The sequence below is a fragment of the Thermobia domestica genome, chromosome 8 (genome assembly GCF_964235325.1).
Source record: "Thermobia domestica chromosome 8, izTheDome1.hap1.1, whole genome shotgun sequence".
Lineage (NCBI taxonomy): Eukaryota > Metazoa > Arthropoda > Insecta > Zygentoma > Lepismatidae > Thermobia > Thermobia domestica.
This window is the reverse complement of record NC_137461.1, coordinates 13740971-13765971: the sequence shown is the minus strand read 5'-3', so window position 1 is coordinate 13765971 and position 25001 is coordinate 13740971. Positions and strand designations below refer to the sequence as shown.

The 25001-nt window shown below is 34.4% G+C and overlaps 1 protein-coding gene across 3 annotated transcripts in view; it reads right to left on the bottom strand.

Moving 5' to 3' along the window:
• The window catches only part of LOC145692688 (uncharacterized), a 54304-nt gene that overhangs the window by 5011 nt on the left and 24292 nt on the right, over positions 1–25001 (bottom strand). For all 3 annotated transcript variants that reach the window (XM_081768075.1, XM_081768074.1, XM_081768072.1), the window contains exons 7-12: positions 24483–24644; positions 20363–20401; positions 15523–15546; positions 12467–12490; positions 5799–5828; positions 2580–2603 (exon numbers count right to left, since the gene is read on the bottom strand). In XM_081768075.1, the coding sequence (XP_081624201.1) occupies positions 2580–2603; positions 5799–5828; positions 12467–12490; positions 15523–15546; positions 20363–20401; positions 24483–24644 (303 nt within the window). The remainder of the gene's footprint in view (positions 1–2579; positions 2604–5798; positions 5829–12466; positions 12491–15522; positions 15547–20362; positions 20402–24482; positions 24645–25001) is intronic.

Below are 25001 nucleotides of genomic sequence, written 5' to 3'. Positions count from 1 at the left end.
TAAAATATGTTATAAATTAGTATATAAACTTGATGATTTTAATAAATTGTTGTTCAATAAGAACTTCATGTCAATCGCCGACGCATCTTGCTAGTAATTAACATCCCGATATAAATATACTAATGTACAAAAGGACACTTTACATGTGTAAATCACATAAAAGATCAGTACGATCGTAAAAAGAAATGCAATAAGAAATTATAACATATATAGTGGAAAAACAATGAAAGTGGTAAAAATAGTATAAAGAAATATTACCAATAATAAACAGCATAAATGCTAAAGGAAGATATATATTTCAACTACCCTTTCTCATTTTAGCACCAAAAATATAAACAGTAATACGATAATATTAGAAATACTTGTCGGACAATATGTTTTTAACAATATTACGTACGTGTATGATTTCTTTGTGTCCATATACTAAGATCATTCTACAAACAAATGCCGAATCCTCAATATAATTATACTATCAGCCCTTTTACATTAATTGAATCTTGTTATTAAGTAGACTCGTTTCAGAAGCAAATTCCAATACATAAATGAGTTTCAATCCTTTCATGTGAGTAATTAATAAGGGACACGCTCTGGCAATTGCCAAATCTATGCTTTTAAGCTGTAGTTCTTTTTAAATGTCTTGCTTCTATCCGATGAAAGCTCATGCATTAAACAAATGTACTACAGACATAGGTGTACAAAAGATACAGACATAGGGGTGCTCACGCTTAAAACACTTAATTTAGCGCTTTCGGGCTTCTGTGCAGCATTTGTGCATAAATCGCACAAGTACAACTCAATTATCTTTCTCTTGCTAATCAGTTTTCACAAAAATATCTAGTGCTCACTAAAATAATTTTGCGTGTTCTTAGTAATAGCGCTTTCCACACCACGGTGTGAATTGAATATGTGACTTCGATCTAAAGACTATTCATCGTACAACTCAGCAGTCATTCACATTCTGAAATTTAATCACACGCAAACAGTTGTGCAGTTTTCTAATTGCTGCCTGTGTTGTACTGAATGCTCTAACAGATCAAGGCATATGTGCTCTTTGGCTTTACAAAGCACTGATACACGAGATTCCAGCAAACATGTATTTAGAAGAAACGAATTGTGAGATTGATTCTTTCGGATCGGACAGCCATATCACTTTCACTGGCGGAAACACTGAAGGCTGTTGCAGAACAAAACTTCCTCATAAACAATTGTACATCGTCTTGGAGAGCAAGACATATTTGCATTACGTTAATCGCTGGATGTTCCTTAGATTTCACTACATAAATCCACAACGATTTTGCGAACGGTACGCATGAACTGACGAATGGTATGACATAATGTTTAAACCAATCGCTCTTGTGATGTGTAGGATTATGATGATCTCTTACGTATCTGGTGCTTCCATGATGAAAAACCCGATTGAATTATTTGTTTTCAACAAGGTTCTACGTATAGGAAATTATAAACTGGAATTACAAAAAGGATTGTAATAGTAGTTGTATCATTGTTTACGTTTGAAGGTTTCACACTTCATCAGAAAGCGGATGATTATGAGTAGTGTTAGATGGTTTGGCTGAGTAAACAACTTAATCTTTCAATTTTTCTTAATTTTATTGTTTCAGAACATTCTATAAAGTATTCCGTGTTATTCTAGTAACAATATAAGACTGTGTTCAACAAAGTTTAATTATAGATATAACAGTATTTCGCACATATCGCTAAAATATTTATCATAGAATACGTTTTACTTCATTCCAGTTTGTATTTCTGGCTTTACATCTCAGACGCTTTCCAAGTAATAATTACAAGTAAATTGAAACCCAGTCGTACGTGATGTGGATACATTTTTGACCATGTTTTTTAATGAAAGTTACTTAAATAATTCTCTAGGGAAAAAAATTAAAAAAATCATACTGTCCTAAGAATTAAGTTGCTTTGTATCAAATCGTCAACGAGTGATTATACTTAATGTTAAAAACGAAAATATTTTTTTCCCTTTAGTGCAAGAAGTATTCTGAAAGATAAAGTTTTGTTTTACATATATCATAATCGAAAGTATTGACATGTGTTAAAAAATACACATTTTAAAGCTAGTGTAAATGGATGTATTAGAATGTTAAAATAGAGGAGATGTTATACAAGACAACTTATATGTATGCACCAATTTGAGCAGGAACTTGATACAAAAGAATGAAGATACACATGTATTCGATACACACTTGAAATATGTAGAACCATTGCAGTTAAAGCTTTAGAATGTTCGATATAAGATCAATAGTCTAAGCATTGGAAGGGCTAAATACATAATGTAGTTCATGTCGTGTCGAAGGCTCTGCATTTTATCAGAAGAACTATTATAAACATTGTTCGAAGTGGAAAAAAGCAGAGGCGGTATGTTTTATTATGATTTTGACTCAACATACCTGTTATTTAAATATTGTTTTGATTACTGAAAAACCAGAGTTGGTAGGTCCTCAGTTTTGAAAAACCAGAGGCGGTGTGGCATATTACCGCATACCGTCTCAGTTCGGCCACTGAATATAAATATGTAAAAAAATCTTATAATTACAACATATACTTACTCGATGCACAGCAAGGGTTAGTACCTAGAAAATAAAACAATATCAAACCTAAGTGACCAAAAAGAGAAATATGTGGACTCAAACAGCATTGTATACTCTAAAATTGTTACGGCATAGAATTACAAAATATGTTATTAATGTAGCTTCACGAAAACTATGCAAGTATTATTGAGAAACCTCAATGAACTATTAATGTGTTAAATCATTTATGTCCACTAAGAGAAATTCTACAAAAATGTATTTGTACAAAGAGATTTTTCATTTTTACTGAAACAGGCACAATGTGACATCGAAATTAAAATCTATTAAATTATATTTCGTGAAAAAGAATATGATAAAAAAAATCGTTTTACTTGCTTGCAGGAACTAATTGTTATAATTAACGTATCGCTATTTGCTGAGTTTACGTTTATTTTCTACGCTTATGTCCACTAGATTAAAGGAGACAGTGGTGTTGAGAAATGAATGAAATGGTGGAATAGTGGGAGGAAATAGAACTCCGAGGAAACCCACATAAACGGTGTTTGCCACCATAAAGTGTAGTTCGTGGCGGGTGGGATTGAGCAAAGGACCATATGCACCCGAGGTGACTGCTCTACCGCTGAGAAACCGCTGCCCACAATATTTATTAGGTCACACACACCGAACGAAAATATGACATCAACCCAACTTAGAGTTTGTTTAGGAACAAGTGGAATGCATTCTTATAGTAAAGTGAATTTTTTTCTGTTTATTGGTACAAAAAGAAGTGGTTGCGTTACATCACTACAATTATATGTTGTATCCAAGAATAAGGGTTTTATGGATATTAAATAATAATAAATGCTGTAAAACAGCTCCCTTCTGGTTGTGGTATATTTATTAATAGTACGATAAATACCCTCTCTATATACTGTTCATCATATATTTAATGAGTGAGGGTTACTTACGGTTCGATTTCGGAATGAGAAATCGGATCACAGATCGTTATTCGTATGTTTTCTCGGGGTACTCAAATTAACTCCCACTTTCTCGTTCCATTATCATCATTTGCTTTAACTCTCTTACTGACTTATTACTTTTTGCAACGCTGATTAAAAAGAAAGGGTCATTTTCTGCCCACCTGTTAATATTAAAAATATGTTGCAAAAGATACAAATTAGAAACTCTCACAAAATCTACATCGACGGAAGTGAACAGTACATAGGACAAGAGTACCAGCTATTTATTATGCTGCCATCTAGGGGTAGTATTTTTAAATGTCTGTCACACCTCCCACCAACGTGGGAGTAGCTTGGGCCCACCAACTTAAGATAGCAACTTTATGAGACACAGTAACGTGAAACTCTTGAAATGAAGTCTTCACTGGGTAAGTTTAACCGCCAAATCCTTAAAAGGCGGGACACAGTTACTTATTTCACTGTCATCTAGGAGTGATACTACTAAATGCCAGTCACATCTCCTACCAACGGGGGTTACTTTTTGCCCACTAACTTAAAATAACAAATTTTATTTGACAGATTAATGTTCAATTTCAATCACCGTAAAGAATTCGCTTTAGTTAAAAATATTGAGCAATGACATATTTTCTTACCATTTTAAAGGAACGATTAATATAGTCATTACAAAACAATATACTGTTGTGGGCACAAAGCACCCCCGTTGATAGTCCAAAGGATCGTTTTCCATAGCCTACGCGGCATATTTGTAGGACATTAAAATGAAAAATTTCATTTCGTTTATGATTTTAGATATACACTTCAGTCTTTCGCTTGCACGCTATAGCTATAATTGAAGAGCTCAATTTCAATAGATCCTAAGTCACTGAAGTAAGTTTTTCAGGAGACGATTTTTTTTGTGTGTGTTTCCATCTTTCTCTTTCTGTCAAAGAGAAGTAATCTACATAAATGAAAATTGCAATTGCGTAGTTTCATGGAATAACAGTGAAATTATCGTCTATAGCAAAAGTTTTCTAAGTGTTTTTAGGTATAAGTCAGAAAATAACTTCGGAGAATACTGTTGACTAAGGACGTTTTGGAAAACAACGATATTTTCTTTCGACTACAATTAATTTGGTTTATGAGATTTTCGCACGAAACCCAGTTCAATATACGGAGATGCTGAAATGGAATTTAATAGAAGCAATATCTCAAAATTCACAAACATTGACTCAGGTTTTATTTGTATCCACCCCTTATATAGTATGTATAGACGTGTAGCAAGTCAGAGGACCACCAGAGCAAAATGTGTGTTCTTCTTTTAATGTCTAAGATAGTTGAAACGTTGCACAGCATGTGGGAGGTCACACAAAATTGAAGGTACGTAATGTCATTCAATTTTATGTATGCAGTGGAAGAAACCGACAAAAAATTATCGAAGTCTGTTAGAGATTTATGGAAAAATTACGACAAATAAACAGGTGTAGATTTTTAATTTGTTTTCCAGCAAGAGCTTTGATGTGGGTAAAGGAGTTGAAGACCGTCATCTGTACATATTTAAGCATTACATATACAGTTCTTAATTAAACGCCTTCTGATTACTTTCTTTGTAAACTCCTGAAGAAGCATCTCTGTGGACAACAGTTCGAGCCTTTGAATAAGTGAAAGATTCTGCTGTTCATGATTCAATTTTAAAGATAAAATCGAATCGGTCATTGCAGTAAGGGCACATGTTCTGTATTATTAGTATAGAACATGTGCCCTTTCTGCAGTGACAGATTCAATCTTTTTCTACCAGCATGAGCAATCTGTTCTCTCGATTGAAAAAAAAATGTTTCTAGCCTAGTTACAACTACAAGGAAATTTAACAAATGCATATCATTTTACGGTTCGATATCTGCAGTCCTTCATATTCAGGAATAAATTCATTATTCACCTTACATTTCAATTCCAAATTGTAGAGGAAATGAAGGGTTGTATGCAAGGATGAGGTAGGTCCATTTTTAGCGCATTTGATATTTTCATATGTTTCAGTACGAAAAATCACTCTACATTGTGTGCAAGAATCATGTACATGCAATGATTATATTCAGTGTTACAAAATAAAAGGAGGTACCTAAATATAGTGTACATCGTGAAGTTAGAGCAAGAAGCAGGCTGATCCTGAAAAAAATGCTAAAATTGGACATATCTGGTTCTTGCATTCAACCCTTCCAATGTTTCAGTGACGAAGCACACCTTTAAAGTATATATATTACAACATTTTAAGGATTAGAGCTACTATTTTAGAACATAGACTTACTGACGCTGGTAAATCCACAGGGGTTGCTTGCTAGAAAATAAGATAATAGAAACATCTAAATAAAAATATGCGGATTCGTGCATATAATGAAGGAAAAAATAACACGAAAATTAATATATATATAATTTCTCATTGTGCATATTACGAATATGTCAGGAATATACGGTATTATTACTATCTAATTTCAGTATTTTATTAATAGTTTGAACGTTTTTGTTTTCTAAATAAAAATATACACAGATGGGCAGAACTTAAGGATGAAAGAAAGTTTCTCCTTACAAATCACATTCAAGTGTCATAGATTGATCAAAATTGAACCATACATAGAAAAAACTACTAAAAGGGAAACAATCAAATGATAGGGAACCATAGAGAATACAATAGAATAGGGAAGCAAGATAAAACAACACCTAATTAAAGAAGAAGGTAAAACATAACGCTCTTAAAAAGAGGCAATAAATTATAATGGAAGCGCACAATCATTCTTATAGAATGAAATGATCTGTAGAAGTATGTACGATAAGCAAGAAAGCAAAACGTTTTCGGCACAATTATCGTATAATACTTACAAATCTGTGAGCTATAGAGTGTCTTTACTTAAACATATTTCTGAAAAGTGTTAGATGTCTTTGGTGCATCTGAACGTGCAGTAGTATATCTGTCCATCAAAACCAAAACGTTTTCTACAATGTTGAAGTCTAGTGAACATGAAGGCCAATACATTGCACTGATATCCCATTGTTCGAAGAATTCTGTCACTGAACTGTTTCATCCTGTCAATTATTTTCATTCACGAAGAAGAAGTTAGGGTTACTGTGCCCCTGAATAGATTTATGTGGAATACAGCGCAATAATAGTGTTGACCTGTGAGTGTTCACTGTGGAAAAGTTGGGAAGTTTCTAAACATTATGCATACCAAGAAAGAACACGTGACGACATAAATGATGATATTAAATTATGATACTGGGTTCATGTGTGTTCCTGCCTCTATCACATGAGTGTATGTCCAGAATTACTACTTATACTGAATCCGAGAAAAAAGTGAAACCAACCGTATGGCCTAGTCTTGTTACCACCAAAAATAATGCCGCAATATATGGGTGTCAACCTGAAACAAATAAATGGACATCAAGCTAAGAGATCAACAGTACAATTGATGCACCACTGTGGAGTGTGAACTTAGGCAACTTCAGGCAGTTTTTACATAATTAACAAGCATGTGTTCGTCCTCTGCTGTAGTTCATCGCGGTCAGCCTGTAGCGTTCCCATCCGCCGTCAAAGTCTGGAAAATTGCCAAATGTCCAACACACATGGATTAATAAAGGTCTCAAGATATGTTGATCAATCAGCAACACCCCCAACCAACTACAGAGGGATCTACGCGAGCTGATGTCTCTCTTGGTATCCAAGGCGGAGTAGGCAATATTAGATAATTCAGCATTCACCAATTAAACAGGATAATATAACATTTATCAAAGAAACTTAAATCTAATAAATAACAACAGACACAATTCAACTTAACAAATATTTTTTAACAATTAATTTACAGGTCGATATCGGATCGTTCAGATATCCAAAAACAACATTAAATTCGCCGTCGAAATACTACGTCGTAGATCCAATTTAAGTACGTTCAGTATTAGTTTAAGTTGATAATTAGTCAAATAGTCAATTCTTGAAAGTTATAATTAATATTCGAAAATTAAGGTATTTAATATATTCACTATTCTATTAAGGAGAGAGGTTAAGATTCATAAAGCCTCAGTATTATCAATATCATGCTATTCATAAAACTCTTCGAAATAGTCTAAACTCTGGAGAGGATGAATTCTAAATGTAAATCAATAAAATACTTCTAATATAATTAACGTTTCAGCAAGGGTAAACATTAATAAGGTATCTACGTCGAATACGATAACCTCGTATCTCACTCTGTAATCTTTCTAATTAAATATCAATCTAAACGATATATTAATCTGAATTTAATTATACTATGAAAGCAATATTCCAGGGAACGAATTATATTTAAGCAATAACAATACTCTCACATTATTCGTATTTGTGAGAGTATTGTGAGAGTATCGGCTCACAGCCAAAAATGTTAAATGCTGAATTATCAATTTCTTAGTAACTATAAACGTATGGGTGACGAATCGAACCAAAACGAGCAACCATGGATGCGAATTGACAACCAACCAACACAAAACACACACAACGGGAAGCCAAAGAAATAATAAACAGTTTAACACTTACCTCACACCTCATTTGGTTTTATAATTACCTAATTGTACATTGGACCTGGGACCGCATGTCGTCTTGCAATTGAAAAGGAGGAATCGAGAATAATTTGGCCGTTGCTGTACAATCAGAACAAGAAATTTCGAAGTTTTGACTATTCTTAGTCAATTTGATGGAAAACTCAACTTTCCAGTCTATATGCCAACTGCTGCACTTTGCAACACTTCCTTGTAAGGAATTACAATTGAGTGGCAAACATTTAATATTCCAAATAAAACTTTAAACGGGCCCAATGAGGATATTTCTGGTATAGATACACTCTTACTAACCAATTGACTAAATTTCTGCCTCGAAACTTCCCACATCCGCATTCCACCATTTACAAAACGTCGAATCCATGAAAAGTTAAAGAACTTTCTTGGAACAGTGGGAATAAACCTTACTAGGACAAACTAAAGGTTTAATTGCCATAAGCACTTACGTCTCCCCACATTCCCATTTCACCATTCCAAAAATGAATCTATAGCATCTCATAGAATATTAGCACTAAGCGAATTGCATTCAACCTTCAACTCTTTGGAATGCTTAAACGGACTAAAGTGGGATCTTTCAGCCAGTTCATGCACAGGTTACCTACGTTCTCATTCCACTAAAAATAGAGAACTTAATAATAATATCCAGCAAGTGATTTCCTTCAACAAGGTAACTCGGCAGTTGACCAGACTTAGTCTAATATACTTTCGTATAATATTTTTCCTCTCGTCCGAAACACGGCTGAAAAAGGCGAGGCATAAAAATAATGAAAGAAACTCCACTCGAATGGAAACACAATTGGGCACAAGCAGCACTGAAAGCATATTCACAAAGCAACTCTCCACTTGTTCCTTTTTCTTTAACTTCACTTCTTTTTGGAAATTGCACAAAACTAATTCACAGCAACGACTCACTATTCTCATTCCTGTAACTTTACACACAACGTTGAAATCCAACAAGGACTCTAGTAAGAATCAAAGGATGAATCAAACGTCCCAATAACTAAGGTCCGCTTCAACCATATCGATCGCTAACAGAATAGCCATTCTCCTTCCCTCGAAACAACAAACCCAAGACATCTATACACCTTGGACAGCAAACCAAGACACCTGCACGCCTCGGAAATCACATAGTTAGTTCGCCGTCACAACGAACGGGCGAACCCACCATAGTTCCTGGCGCCACAATCGCGTCATGAGATACACACGTAACGTCCACGGCCTTGAGGCAGTATGATAGAATACCTCCCCTCTCTCTCCTTAACTACAACTTCCAGCTGATAAACAGCTCGCAAATTACAAATTCTTTCATACATTTCTCTTCTTCTCCTTTTTTTTAAAAAGGTAATCAAGACTGAAAGGGTACATAAATTTTTACATTCTCTTTCTAGAGGAAAGCATAATTTACATTAATAAGATGTTTTAAATCCTTTTCTTCTTATTTTGCCCTCTCTCTACAGCTCATCGTAACGGGATCGTTACAAGCCACACATTTTGTCCTACAGATTTGCATGTATTTCAGAATGAACTGATGAATACGAAACAATAGAGTGGGTAATGTCATATTCCTGGTACACACTCGCCATACTTCATATTGCTTGAAGTTTATGACGATTCTTCTCTTTGTCAACTGACAAAATACTGTCTTCACGGCATATCGTTTTGCGTGTAACCTTTACAATGCAGCTTAAAAGCCATATAACTAACATACACTGTGTCGTGCATTATTCAAGAACTTCGTGTAAGAAAGCTGACCCCCTTGACAGTACCGCGATGCTATACAACGTCTTGGTTTGTACCGAAAATGTTTGGGAACGTGCTGCGGACTTTCAATCTTTTCACCGATTACGTAATATGTCATGGTAGTTAATCTTATTTGTTCTAACGTTTGGAACATCAGCGTACAAAAATGTGGTGAAATAGAACCATTATTATGCTAGAAATTATCATATGTATTATTGAACAATCTTAATAAAGAAATAATATTTATAATCTTTAGTATTTACTTCAAATTATTATATGCATTCATACATAAACTACAGAGTGTTTCAAAAGGGCGAAACGCTCTAATAAGTACCACCAGCTGCAGCATATAACCAGAGCAACAAATGTAATTGAAGAATTTGGATCAGAAAAAATGCCTGAGAACACATGACAATGGAAAATGACATGTTGAAGTTAGTCATGTAGATTTGTTCAGGTGTGATATATTACAGTTATTTTTGCTCTAACGCTAAGGGTTAGGAAAATAATAACTCTAACTTTGCTTGTATCGTTGAAGGTGACCTACTAGCATACGATGACTTTGATGCATGCTGCAGAACTAGTCGGAATCAAGCTTATCTCTGAAGAACATGGTGTCAGGCCAATTGCAGAAGATTTTTAATGCCATCATAGGGTAAAGGATCCAAATAGTAGTGGTTCTGTGTTTCAAGTACTAGATAAATTCCGAGGAAAACTATCTGTAGCACATGGAATTAAGACTGGTAGTCCACGCACGGCTCTCGACGACGCAACAACTGTTTCAGTGCTGATACAATTTAGTAACATTTCCAGGAAACGTATGCATAGGTTAATCCGTGCAGGTAATTTAAGTCGAAAATTACTTATGTGTATTATCTCACTGAATAAGATATAGGCTATAAAAGTGTACCCCATCAGCTTTAAGAAGATAAAATACTGTCTGAAATTTGACTAATGGGCTACAGAGCTAGTATGACGAAGACACACATTCGCTTGTCGCACACTGTTTACTGATGAAGTAAACATTTACGCTGTTTTGCGAGGACAAGAAACAAAACTTGCGATTGTGGTCCCATTGTAAATCCATTGATTAGACGCATCCGGAATGTAATGGTGTGTAGATGACTTATGTTGTGTGTCTACTCCATACGCATGACCTTAACAATGATTGGTTATCTATGTATTATATAATGCGACGTATTCACTTTTATCGGCGGGTAGGCCATTGTTAATTACAAGGATTGGATTTTTATTAATGGAAACAGTGCTATGCATCTATTCTGGAACAATGTAATCCATTGTAATTCATACCAGCGGTAGATTAGAGGTCGACCCTTCCTCAGAGTATATGAACTCGTCTGTCCTTCCCTCTATGCGCGAACAGCGCTAGCAATTAGAAGGAATTTCTGATTGAGTGCTCGTGGACTACATTCAGGCTGAGTGCTCAAGGAATGCAGTCATGTTTACGAAGCAAGATCAGAGGAGTGCCTTTGTATTAATGCACTTAATGTATCAGCAAAATATATTTGAAATCCAATTCCAGTTACGGATGTTAATGTGTTCTCAAGGTTGAGTTATATAGGATAGATAAATGTAACGCTACCTTATGAACAAAAACTTCCGTAACTGGGATTTGATTTCAATGACACTTTGCTGATACATTAAATACCATAGTCCAGTTAGGCAGTGGGTTTCGTGGGGCCAAGGAGAAGCTAATCCCTCACCATATAGACGTGCTGATGATCACGAGCTAAAACTTAAACAAAAGTTTTGATCATGATCTTTTGCACAACTTAAACAAAAGCGAGCCTAATTGATGCACTATGCGTAGTTTCGGAGATCTAGCATGAAACATATCCGAACATTTAAATTTTTCCGGGCTACGAACATCGTCACACACGTGCTTTCTTGAAGCTTTTACCATGTCTTCACTTTTTGCTCCGTGTAATATCAGTTAAGATTTTTTTGCAATAGTTTATACACATACAGATCTACTTTGTGTCCTAATCAGCAATTTATACCAATTTCCCTCCTAAGATCTTACCTCCCAAAAATAACATCAAAATCACAAACTTCAACTTTCGGACGCCCATGAATCTACGATATCAATAGTATTATAGCTGCGGAGATGTTTTCAAACTCCTTACATACAATAGTATCCAGCACAGAACTTGTGAACCCCTCATATTATGCCATTTTAAATTACAGCCCCTTTAAAAGTGTAAATATCTGTACTTTTTCTGATGATTTCATGTATTGATTTGCAACACTGCTTATTTATTTAGAAGCAAGAATATATATTCTCCGTGTACCTCAGTCTCTGCAGTAAACATTCGTTTGTTTGGTGTTCGTGTGAATAGGAGGGTTTCTGAGCAACTGTAGTTTTTGTAAACGCTTGCAAATGCAAAATTTCACACTCCACCAACAACAAAGATGACCGCCACTCAGGAACCCTTGTAAATATAACAACGTTAATAGTATTATTGACCTTCTCATACACAAGGTTAATCACACTCTAAGTCTTATAATTTTCTGAGATGGTCGAGCAACCTGCTCTGGACTACTTCGTAGGGATTGACCCATCAGCGACACCGCACATTGTCAAAAGAATAACTGTACCTATGTACTTTCTTTACTTATGTTGCTTATACTTACGCCATATACAACAAGGATTGTTTCCTAGAAAAAAAACATATTGAAGATATTTAAGCAATGGATAAAAAATAAGGTTATTCAAACATCTTGTGTAGGTTAAAATTGATATCAAATCTGATAAATATAACATCTAATTTTATTACTATTATTATTTAACAAAAGTATTTCCTAAGCATTACTGATTAGTTTCATTGAAGCATTGGTATGTCAATTCTTTATACCAGGTAAAACAAAGTGTACAAAATAATATTTGTGATTAAATACAAACATTGTATGACAAAAATATTAGTGATTTCTATCGAGTCGTAAACTTGGTTAAAAATTAATATGACAAATGCTAAATTAACTTATTTAGTATAATGTCCAAATAAAAGTCTATGCTAATATATTTGACGAAATAGAATATGATGAGAAATACTTGTTTTAATAACACGAGAAATGTGTGACTTCCTAAACTCAGAGTTGCACGAAAATGTGCTTAGAATTCAAACCACTTATTCTAAAAACAATATCTTGAACACTTAAGATGCAAATTACGCGTCTTTTTACGAACATCTTATATTCAAGTTTGAAGTATTTGAAATGTGGTGTTGGCCCAGAACGCACCGCGTATTACGGATCAAAAGGAAAAGGAATGAAGACGTACTAAAGAAAGCTAATTAAGGAAGACAGATTGTGAAGAAAAAGAAGCATGATTGGCCGTCGTGTTCGGCACTCCGATTGGATCACGATAAAGGGAAAGGTGCAAATAAAGGGAAAGGTAGAAGGAAAACCAGAAAGAGGAGACCAAGAATATCTCCCAAGGAAGAGAAAAAAAATTAAAATTTCCATGTTGCCCCCAGCATATGGTTGAGGTGAGGAAGAAGATTATGAAAGTTATTTGAATGCTTAACTATGCAAGGCTAAAGGAGAACTTTGGTAATGTATAGAAACAAAATATCGATATAAGAGTGCAAAGGAAGTAGGAATATTCCATGTCAAAAAAAGTCATCAGACTTGCCCATCTGAGATTTTTGTAAAAATTGGTGCTCAGCTGTATTGCAATGGGAGATGAAATCATCCCAAATATTACATCTCTCCTCCTGAAAGTGTCCCAATACAGGGTGATCAAAAATGTCAATAAGGGACATTTTTTCAGTTATAGTGATTATTAAAAATTGTCATAAAATAGTTAATATGTGCACTAGAGACATGAAACAAACACCATTGGAAAGCTTAAAGATTTCTCTACAAGTTTGTATTATATTTACAAACCTGTAAAATAAAAAGCAACACTTCAAAAATTCAAATTCAAATTTGAAGTTTGAATTTCGCATAAAAATGTCCCTCTAAATTTGTTCAAAATTGTTCAGATTCTAGCCTTGTATGTGTGCTAAAACACCACAAAGTTTCATTTTTGGCATTCAATGGTATCCGATTCAAAATTCAATATAAACCAAGCATTGCATGATATTGACCATGTGAATATCTGAGTTCAGATCGATAACCATGTGTCTGTAGCTATTTACCTGCAGCATCAAAGGAATTTATATCGAATTTGATTTGTTTGTTGATGTATTCATTCTAATTTACACAATTATTCACCTTTCTAGTTATTTAGAGAGGCATTACGCTTCGGAACAGTACTCAATACTGGCCATTATTCTTGTTAGTCAGTATGGATGTTTCTAAATTTATATTGGCTACATTGATACATGTTATTTTCATTCCCTTGTTTCAGGACTGCTGTCACAGACATGTGGAAGTGCATAATTGAAATAGAAAAGGTATTTATTCACTAATTGTTTGTGCTGACAGTGTATGATATGATTGTGAACAGTGTCACTGTGTTTCATAACTTATTCTATACAAATATTGTGAAATAAAGGCAAATATACCCCTCCATTTCATAATAAGTTCTGTAACAGAAAACTAAATCAAATTGAATATAGATTCAAACAAATCAAATTGAATATAAATTCCTTTGATGTTACAGGAAAATGGTTATCGATCTGAACCCAGATATTTACATGGTCAATAATGTGGTTTATGTTGAATTTTGAAACCTATTCCATTGAGTGGCCAAAATGAAACTTTGTGGTGTTTTAGTACACATACGAGACTACGATCTGAACAATTTTGAACAAATTCAGAGGACATTTCTATGCGAAATTCATAATTCAAATTTTAATTTGAATTTCTGAGGTATTATATTTATTTTACAGGATTTTTATACAGTACAACTTATTGAGAAATTTTTAAGCTCTTCAATGGTGTTTGTTTCATGTCCCTAGTGCAAATATCAACCATTTTATGACAATTTTTAATAATCACTGTAACTGAAAAAATGCTTCTTTTTGACATTTTTGAACACCCTGTATGGGGACACTTTCAGGAGGAGAGAGGTAATATTTGGAATGTTTGATCTTCCATTGTAGTAAAGCTATGCACTAAATTTACAAAAATCTCAAACCGTCAGGTCAGATTTTGTCATTTCGTTGGTTGATGTCACATGGAATGTCCCAGTACACATTGTAATGAAAAGAACGATTGCTATATTTGCCTACTCTCATCATAATTACGCTATCTGGACAGAAAATATTTTCCACTGACCTACTGGGGTTGTTCTGCTATTCAGGTCTCAAAATCAGCTGTAGGACTTCAATAAAGTTACCGAAGAAAAGAGAACCTGAAGAAAATGCACATCTGACGAAAGCCACTTTTTTACACTCAACAGCACTTCTGCTACATACATACAAACTACATTTTCAAATGACGATATTGATATGTGGAGGTCATAATCTGCTTTTTGCTTGCATATTGTAACATAGGTATGTACTAAGATGCAGAAAGTTTATGTACAGCATAGAATGAAAGCTCATGATAAAAGGCAAATGTGTAACTTTTATTGTGTTTTTTCATATTGTAGTCTTATAAAATGAACATTTTTTCCAACTTAGAATGTGGGGTGTATTTTTAGTAGCTGCATTGATTTTCGGCCTTAGTATATAACTTCGTATGTTGTCAAATAGTAACTTTAACTATCAAAGGATTTGCACTTATTACGACAAACTTACCCGTAAATCCACATGGATTGCTTGCTACAAAATTATGAACATTGGAAAAATTAAATTATAATATAGGCAGTGAAAAATCTAATTTAGTCTTAAAATGATATCAAATAAGTACAATCTCTATAATATTTCAAATTAATGTGAGTAATGGTAAAATAATAACTTATTCCAAATGATATTTTTAGTAATGTATTTTTCCTTATTATGAAACTTAACAATCTAATTTGCATTTATTTTCATTTTCGTCCTAGCTGGACATAAATATACCTTTGCGTTTATATAGACTTTCATTAGAGTAGTTTTCGGACTGACTTTCTTTTCTAACAGATATATAGTAAAACCTGTTAAAAAGCACGATAACAATACATTGCCAAAGAGAAGAATGAAAAAAAATGGCGTAAAATATTTCTTTTTTAAATAACCAATTTCCAATATCTACGAAATCAATGTTGGTATAACACTTATTGGAAACCGAATGATTTTCCGAAGTATTACTTTCCTTACGAATTTCATTTATGAAATAATATATTTATCATACCTAATGAAAACTGTTAAACGTTTTTTTTCAATTTTAGGCTCACTTATTTCCATAGCTAGTAGATATTAAATTGGTAACGCAACTATAGAAAATTTATTAGTTTGTCAAACTTCTAAGTATGTGTAGGTTCGCCTCTTTTCTATGAAAGCAACATTTTCCCGAAATGTACTTACTTCCTACCCTCAGTATTTAGCACTACCATTTCACTTAGAACAACAAGTATTAAGAGTGAGTTACGATTCTAGAGAAATTGTTTTTTCTTGTGGTAGTTTCGTTTTTGAGGATTAATCAAATATTTTCAACGTTAATTATAAAGTCTAAGTAAAAAAATAGCCTTTTCCTATTGATGTTTTTATAAGCAAGCAAGTTAATTACAATACAAAGAGATAAAAATGTCTAAAAGTCGCAGTTATATAACGTGAATCTAAAAAATCCTCAACGAATATAATACATTTTTTAAATTCTAAATCCAGGTGTCATATTCTGTTGTTAAGATCTTCGGAGACTTTTCCAGATTATCGAAGTAGAAACCCTAAAATTTTGGCCAGTAAACTGAGCGTAATCTCTGACACAACCTTGTAAAGATTTCCGGTCATAATAGACCTCAGGGAATTGACAAAAAGCTGGATTTTAAGATTGATAGGTTGCGAAACCTAATGAATCGGACTAGGCTAGTAATTAGTTTTGAAAAATTCCAGAAAGTAACCTTATGAAACATCGTACCAACGACGTCTTCCAAAGAGAGAGAGAGAGAGAGGCCACGGCCATCTGTAGGTTCATGTTTCTCTCACATACCTTTCAATTAGCTAAGGCCAACCCTAGTCCTCAAGAATTTGTCTGTATCAACAATAGCTTGTGAACATCCGACAATTCAATGCGCTTCTTAAATTTTCCTTTCCAGTTGTCTGGCTATGAAACCTAGCTTCAATTAGACATTTTAGTTTTCTGGTTTTCGTATTCAATGCAAAAGGGTCACAGTGACTGTTCGATTGAAATTCCTGTTGTTGCTATTAAAGTGACTCTGCTGTGCTCTATGCACCTTCCTTCAATGCAACGAGTTTTCTCAAAATGTAGCCACATTGTTGGGTTTGGGCTAATGAGTATATATTATTAGTGACTATTAAAATTAACAGCGATAAAACTAAAGAATTCTTACAAAAGTTACGTTTGCATCTATCGTAAAATATAAAACAAGAAATGACTAAGTAACACAAAAGAATCACTAGTTAATTATAAACTAATAACAGTTATGATTCTTGAGAGTAAAAATAAACAATGAAACAAGGCACCACGTATGCCTGTAGTTACAAAGGACGATGTCAAAACTGGCACATTGGTATATAGTGAAAATTGGTAGAATTTTCAATCTTTCCAATTTTTGTGTATTTTACGTGGTAAATTTAAATACACATTTATCACAGTTATTTTTTACGTTCTTTGTATAAAAATATACATTATTTTACTGTTATATTAGGACACTAACTATTACGTCTAAGTTTGGTTCTCAAATTGTGTAAATTTATCCAGGAGCTATTATATTTGTTCGTAATGTATACTAAAAAACAAGGATGGTACGTCAGTCAAATTGTTGGCTTTGAAGTATTATTTGACTTACAAAGCTAACCAAGGATGTTCTGTCCGTTTTAGTGAAGTCTTTGTTCAATAGGCCTCACACCTCGAGTTGAATGCGAATGGAGATGGGACGAAGATCAGTTGTTGGTGTGGGTATATGCAACATAATATCTGGTTGTAGCAGTTCAGTTACACCCTGAACTTGAGTACAGACAGAGTGAACATGGGTCCTCCACCGTGTAACCTACCAAAGTTTCATAAAAGTAATTTATTGTGAAAAGAAGAAAGTGTGGGATGAAACTCCGGCTTACTGCAAAGCTAGTTAGTTCGATATGAGTTGGAAGCACTGTGCACAAATATCCTTGGGTGATTAGAGGCGCAACTTTCGTGCCGTTCGGGATGATGTCACGTTGCTGCCGAAGGTGTCTGCTCTAATCCAAGAGCGGGTTACAGTGCTTTTCGGATGTGAGTGATGTTCGTTCTTTAAGAAGGAAAGAAATTGACCTTTAAAAAGTTTCCGTAAAAGTAAACGTTCTTTACTAGATTGTTTAAATATAATTACAGACCCTGATTATTAAGTCTTATTTAGGTTTTGACAGTATTACTTGTTCATTATGAAAGTATTTTTTTTCTAAAAACAGGAAGAGACAAACAGAAAAGTAACGTAATGTTAACGCATCTTAACTTGAGTGATTTTTGATGTTACGCTTGAGTGTCATAGCACAGCATGTTGATTCCTGCTTTCCTTGCAAAGATATCTCTTAAAAGTTGCTAATCAGAATTTAAGTGATTTAATACTGCTGTTACGGAAAATTTTCAGGCAAGTGGAGACTTTAAAATGAATGATACTTTTCACGGAATTTTCAGTTTTAAAAAAGAAGGAAACTAAAGAATTGCAGTATAGGTTATCGTTAGCAATTCATGCATGATTGACCCATTTAATGCTTAATTTCTTTCCCTCCATTTTTCTATGCTTCGGAAAGCCACTTAGCAGTAAATTCGAGTTTCATACATTTGAGAAAATTATTGTAGAGGCTTACTATTTTCTATATTGAATTATTATTGGATTTATTACAAGCTTCCAAATCTCTTGTTACTTGAAAAACGATTTTTTAAGAAAAGATTTTCTATAGTTGTTGCTAACGGAAATATTATATTTATTCAATTGTAACTTGTTGAATGGTTAACTAGTTTCTATATTCCACATTTGGATTTTGTTATAATAAAATTTTCACTAGTTAGAAAAATCTTTTGACTTCACAAGTAGTCGTAGACTTTTTCCTACTAGTACTACTAGAGGTAATATAAATTCTCTTTTGAATACAGGAATAAGCCTTGTCCAGAATTGAACCCATCACTTCAGTCGTCATTATTCTCAGTCATGGGAAATGGAATTTTCCTTCTCTCCTCTTTTATTATTTTTTATTCTAAAGGGGGAAGTGGGGTGAGATTCGTTCCCGCAGGATAGTGGGGGCAATTTAATGGTTATTTATGTGTCGTCTACACGTTACAACCAAGAGTCATAAGGGCGCGTATGTTGTACAAGTTGAAACTAAAGTCTAACGTCGCTGCAGAGATATGCCAAGACTTTGGTGAGAGTGTTGTGAGTACGCGGACAGTGCAGTGATGTTTTAACAAGTTTATGAACGGTGAATAAATACTCGAAGATGCACCACGAGCCGGAAGAACAACACATTTACAAAGTGAATCTCTTCAGGCAGCAATTGAGGCGAACAGGTTACAAACACGCGTGGAACTGAGACTACAATTCAGTTTGAGTGGAGAAACCATTCTTCAGCTCCTTGATCAACTTGGGAAGCACTGCAATTTGGGTGGAAGAGTTCCACGTGATTTGACTTCGAGCCAGAAAGCAACGTGAGTAGACACTTGTCTTTCTTTGTGTCTTGTCTAAAGAAGGAACCCTTTCCGGACAGAATATTGACATGTGATGAGAAGTTGGTCCTGTATTTAGCCTCTCGGGGCCGCCATCACTGGTTAGCATTCCATGAGCGGATTATCAAACAGCCGAAACAAGTACTGCAACAGAAAAAAAATCCTGTTTGTTTGGTGGCCTGCATGCGGCATCGTGCATCAGGAAGTGTTACCAGCTGGCCAAATCATCAACGCATGTGTGTACTGTCAGGATTTGAGCCATGTTCAAGAAAAACTCAAAACTCTGGGTCTGAGTTCTGAATCGCAAAGTGGTCCTCCTGTTACAGGACAACACCAAGCCCCACTTGGTCAAGATGACTGGAGACACCATTTTTGGCCTTGGATGAGAAACTCCCCGAATACTCCACCGTCCGATTATCACCTATTCTATTCCTTATACACTCGTCTTAGAAGACTCCAGTTCAAATCCCTACTAGAGGTGTAAAATGCACAATATACATTTTTCTCTTAACAATCAACCAAGGTCTACTGCGATGGAATCCATAGCCTTCCAGAACACTGGCAGAAGGTCGTCGATGCTGGTGGAGACTATTGTTGATCTCCGAGGTACATCTTAGGTGCATATCGATGTTCGAAGGTGGTGGGTGAAAAACGACAGAACGTTCTTGGTTACCTTTATATATTTTTTATATCCTTGGTATTTAAACTACAAGTTTTGTAAGTATCGTAAAATTCAAATCACTTCAATATTATTATTTTTATCTCAGTGTTAAGATATACATTGTTTATTAAGCTTAATTGCTTTTTTCGGCAAATGAGGAGTTTCTATTTGGTACTTACGGGTGACTTCAATGGGGGTGACGTAATAATAAGAAGGACCTGAAATAAAGTACAACAGAATTAACAAACAATATTCAATATTTTTGTTATGTCTCTCTCTCTTTCTCTCTCTCTCCCTTCTTTGCATAAATTCCAATTGCTATATTTTTCGGCTGCAATGGGACCAAAGTTTGGAGAGCCTTGAAGAAATAGGAATAATTCTTGCATTTTAAAAATTGATCGAAATACAACCTTAATTCTTAAGTAGACTCTAAAAGTACCTTTACCTGCAAAGATACCTGTGTAAGATTATTGGGTTCGACTGTAGTACATCCCTGTAAAGGGCATACTATGCTAAATATTATTGGATTCAATTCCTAATATATCTGTTCCTGAGAGAGCCAAGTTACGCGAGAAGAGGATTAGATTCCCAGCATTAAACCACGGTTAAGTGACCATGATCGGTGCAAAAATATCTGGTATAAAGATAGAATAAAAAGTGAAGTGGCCAACGCAGGAGTTTTCCTTGATAAACCAAACGTAAGAAGTACCAGATTGAATTTCATTAACGAATAACATGTACAACAAAATACTGTAGAATACAACAAAGAAGTAATTGTGCTATTACAAAAGAATTTTAGAAAAAACATTAATTTGGAAACTGACTTGTTAACTAACTAACTCTATGGCCTATGGAACCGGAAGTTACAATACAGCGCTCACAAAAGCTCTTTACTCTGACTCTGACAATTACTTAACCTTACACAAAAGAATTTTCACTTGTCACTTCTAGCCGCTCCTTTTGCGGTTGACCTTTGTTACTCAGAGACGTCACAGTCATGACGGCAGTGCAGGCCACATACACATGCAACCACCTACTTATCTTTTCACCATGCTCCATACTGGATACATATAATTTCCTTACACTACTCTTAAGCACAACCACCTAAAGTAATAAAGCAGAGACCAAAATTAATGTATTCATGAGTACCATAATACTGTCGGTTAATTAAATCACTTGTCTTTGTTTAGAACCATGTCTATGGACCTACTTTTATTGCTATTATTCACTAGAGGTTTGAGACAGGATAAATTATATTTCTTCTGTCGTGCCCTTTAATGTTACTCATGTTTTTATTCTTCCTGTGGAACAACCCCCCAAAAAACTTCGTATCTGATTACCTACTAATAAATATATTTGTTAACACACCATACCTTAGGTTGTCGGACACCTTTCGATATAACCAGGGGTGGCGTTAGGTGTGAGTGGAGCCTAGTGCTAAAAACGACCCCGCAGAACCAGACTAGTGGTAAAAAGGGTCGAGCGTGCGAGTATATATATATATATATATATATATATATATATATATATATATATATATATATATATATGCGTGTCTATGTGCGATGTGCTTTTGTATCTACCTCTTGGACGAAACACGTTCAGAACGCGGTGCCTCCCTAAGCCCGGGGCATGAGAAGGTTGTCCTTTTCCCCATCCCAAAATTCGCTTCTGGATAGAACTGTTTTTTGGATACGGTATATAGATATTATTTCTCGTTTCTTCAGGTAGCACTCTTAAATGCCTCGACCTGAATAAACTCTTAAATCAAAAGTTGTTTTAGTTTCTGAAGGCTATTACCGAAACTGATATCATGTAACAGTGGATATTCCATAGAAGACAAACATCAACATTTCATTAACTTTGGGACTTTTCTTCATTTACCAATTACTATCAACTAGTTTGCTTAAGTTATGCCTCTACATATTGGATTTCAGACTAACTGATGTGGATTGGTACATGTTATTACGTTGGCTCATCCTATTAAAAGGAATGATAGTTAAATTGACAGTTACTATGCTCGGTTAACTTAAAGAGGTTAATAAAGGTGAATGACCATATGTAGCTTTAAGTTGAGACTACCTTTAGAAACAAGATATTCAATATTTTGCAAGGTTAAGAAGTCATTTTGATGGTAGTTTCTCTTTCCACCAGGTTTGCGTGGGCATCTGTTTGCGTAGAAATAAGAGATGTTTCAAAGTCGCAAAAAGAGAACCACCAAAAGAGTACCTGAGTTTGGATTATTCTATTTTAAACGAATGTCACAACGTTTCTTACTTTATTGTAACAAACATAAGCTAATGGGTATGACTATTTAATTAAAAGAGTTTGTCTAACATGGAATAAGCAGAATTATTACTCTTACAGTTCATATAACAAGTGTTAGTTGCTGTAGTCGAATCTGCACCTTGACCTTTCGGGCCTCAATTCGAACAAAAATCAGCAATTGCATTACGAAACTGCTCGTATTCCCGAAAAGAGTAACATTTAAAAGAACGAAGAGGACTAGGAATGTAGGTTCGAACCTTTAGTCCATAATTAAATTTATTTTCTAATTACGGGAGTGAAAGCAACAAAGTAAGATTCAGTGAATAAAGCTGCCGTTTTGTTCGGACTCTTTATTAGTAATCCGAACTAAATTCTACAGCATGTACACCTTTTCATTGATCTTTGATGTGTATTTCAGATTTCATGGATTCAAGAATGCCACATATGCAATCACTCCCCGTTGGATACTTAAAAGTAGTGATATTTTACTGATACAAAAACCAGTCCATTGCTGTCTAATTTAATACTTTTAGTGTTTTCCTTGACTAACGTTTGTAATAATAAAGTGACATTTCGGAATTTTTTGAATGTCTCTAAAGTGCTTGGCTCATAGGCGATAACCATCTTTATAAGACAATGGAGAGCTGTTTATCACTAGTTAGACGATTTTATGCAGCATCCACAGAATCAGTATACCGTTCTTTAATTACACGATATCTGGGTACAAGGGTAACGATACATAAACTTTCAATATTTTAGTCAGCAGATGTGTGTGATTTTGGTCGTGGCACATCTACTTCAGATTGAACCAGAAGCATAATTTTAAATTTTACCTATAATTTTAAAAACAATGATAACTCCGTGGTAGTTTTAAAACCATACTAAGATACTCAGAACCGAACTAACCTCTCATATAGAAATCTCGTAGCACCCATAACCAAAGTGTTTTAGTTTCAGCATCCTGCTCAAGAATAAATCACTCGCAGCTTTGATTTTTGAAGGGTTGCTAAACTGTTCGGTTGTGATATGCCACAAGTCATGCTTATAGTCCGGGCAATATGGACCCGCAACAAGTATCTCTGAGTTGAGAAACTTCACAAATCATTGACATACGGCATTATTCATATTATTGACTTACGACATTTCTCAAATCAGGGATTCGTTTGGATTATCATAAAATTACCATACAGCCGAAAAGATACATGATCGTAAAAGAAAACAGAAGTTAGATATGATAATATAATCAAGATGAACAAAACTACATTTTTCATTACCGAGTGAAAATGGCTAAATTGACATTACATTATTTTTAAAGTTCTTTTAGAATGTTATTTATTTCTATTCTGTGTATGCTTTATTTTGGAAAATATAACTATGTCGAACTCTCTCAGGGTCTGCATAGAAAGATGCACAAACACGTCAAACATAATAAGATATTTATATCTCATGCTTTTGCAAGACTCGCTATATCACCCGCCAGTAACGAATAAACACTTGAAACTGAGGACGTATACTTGAGAGTATTAAACCGACAAGAGATACGTGAAGATGTGATTTCTCTTCGTCCCTCTTCAAACAAATGTTGTTCTCTTGCAGTTAAGATGTTATTAAAAGGTGTTGACGTGGTTTTCCTTCTTGGTTTAACATTTTTTTCATATTATTTAAAGTATTAACATTCTTTATTAGTTGTAAGTATAAATCTATTGTGATACATATATATATACTTCACAAATCCATTTTTGTAGAATTGGGTTTCAAACCCCTTGGAATTGCTACACATTTGTTAACATTGAAAAGATATATTGTAACTAAATAAAATCTAAGACTATATAATTAGCAAATTATAAACTAGGCCACTTTCAGTATGTTTTAGACTACAGGGTTAGTCTTTAACACGTTTAATTGGTACAAGATAAAGTTGTATTAAACAATGAATGCTAGATCAGTGTTACTAATTATAAGAACAATTCTCAGTATAGGATGATTTATTTGTACTTAGCGGGAATTGAATAATAAACTTGCGATACGTACACTGATCTAGTCTGATACATTGGAAGGTCGTGTCATCTCGAACGTATCCGTCATCGCAAATGCATCCTGACATACAGATGATTGGACATTCTTCCATCCTTGTGCTACAGGTGTATTGGCAATTAGCTCCACATTGGCTGTAATGTGAGTTTGGTCCGCAATCTGAGCAACGAAGAGAACAATAGTCAATATTGTGTATAAACCATCATACAAAAATACTCAAGACATTTCTAAACATTTGAAGGCGGTTCCTCACCCAGGAAATACAATAAAAATTCAAGTATCGTACTCAACATAGCGACAGTTCTTACAGTATTTCAACACAAAGTTTAATAATAAAATAAATATGTTCGTCACCTTTCAGCATTCCCACTAACAAGAACAGGTAAGACATTGGTGAATTCAGTGTTAGTTACGTAAATTGATAATTTCTCTTACGCAAAACATGTCAACCTAATTCCTAACTTTGATATATAACTTATTACCATAAAAATGAAATGAAATGAAATCTTTAAATTT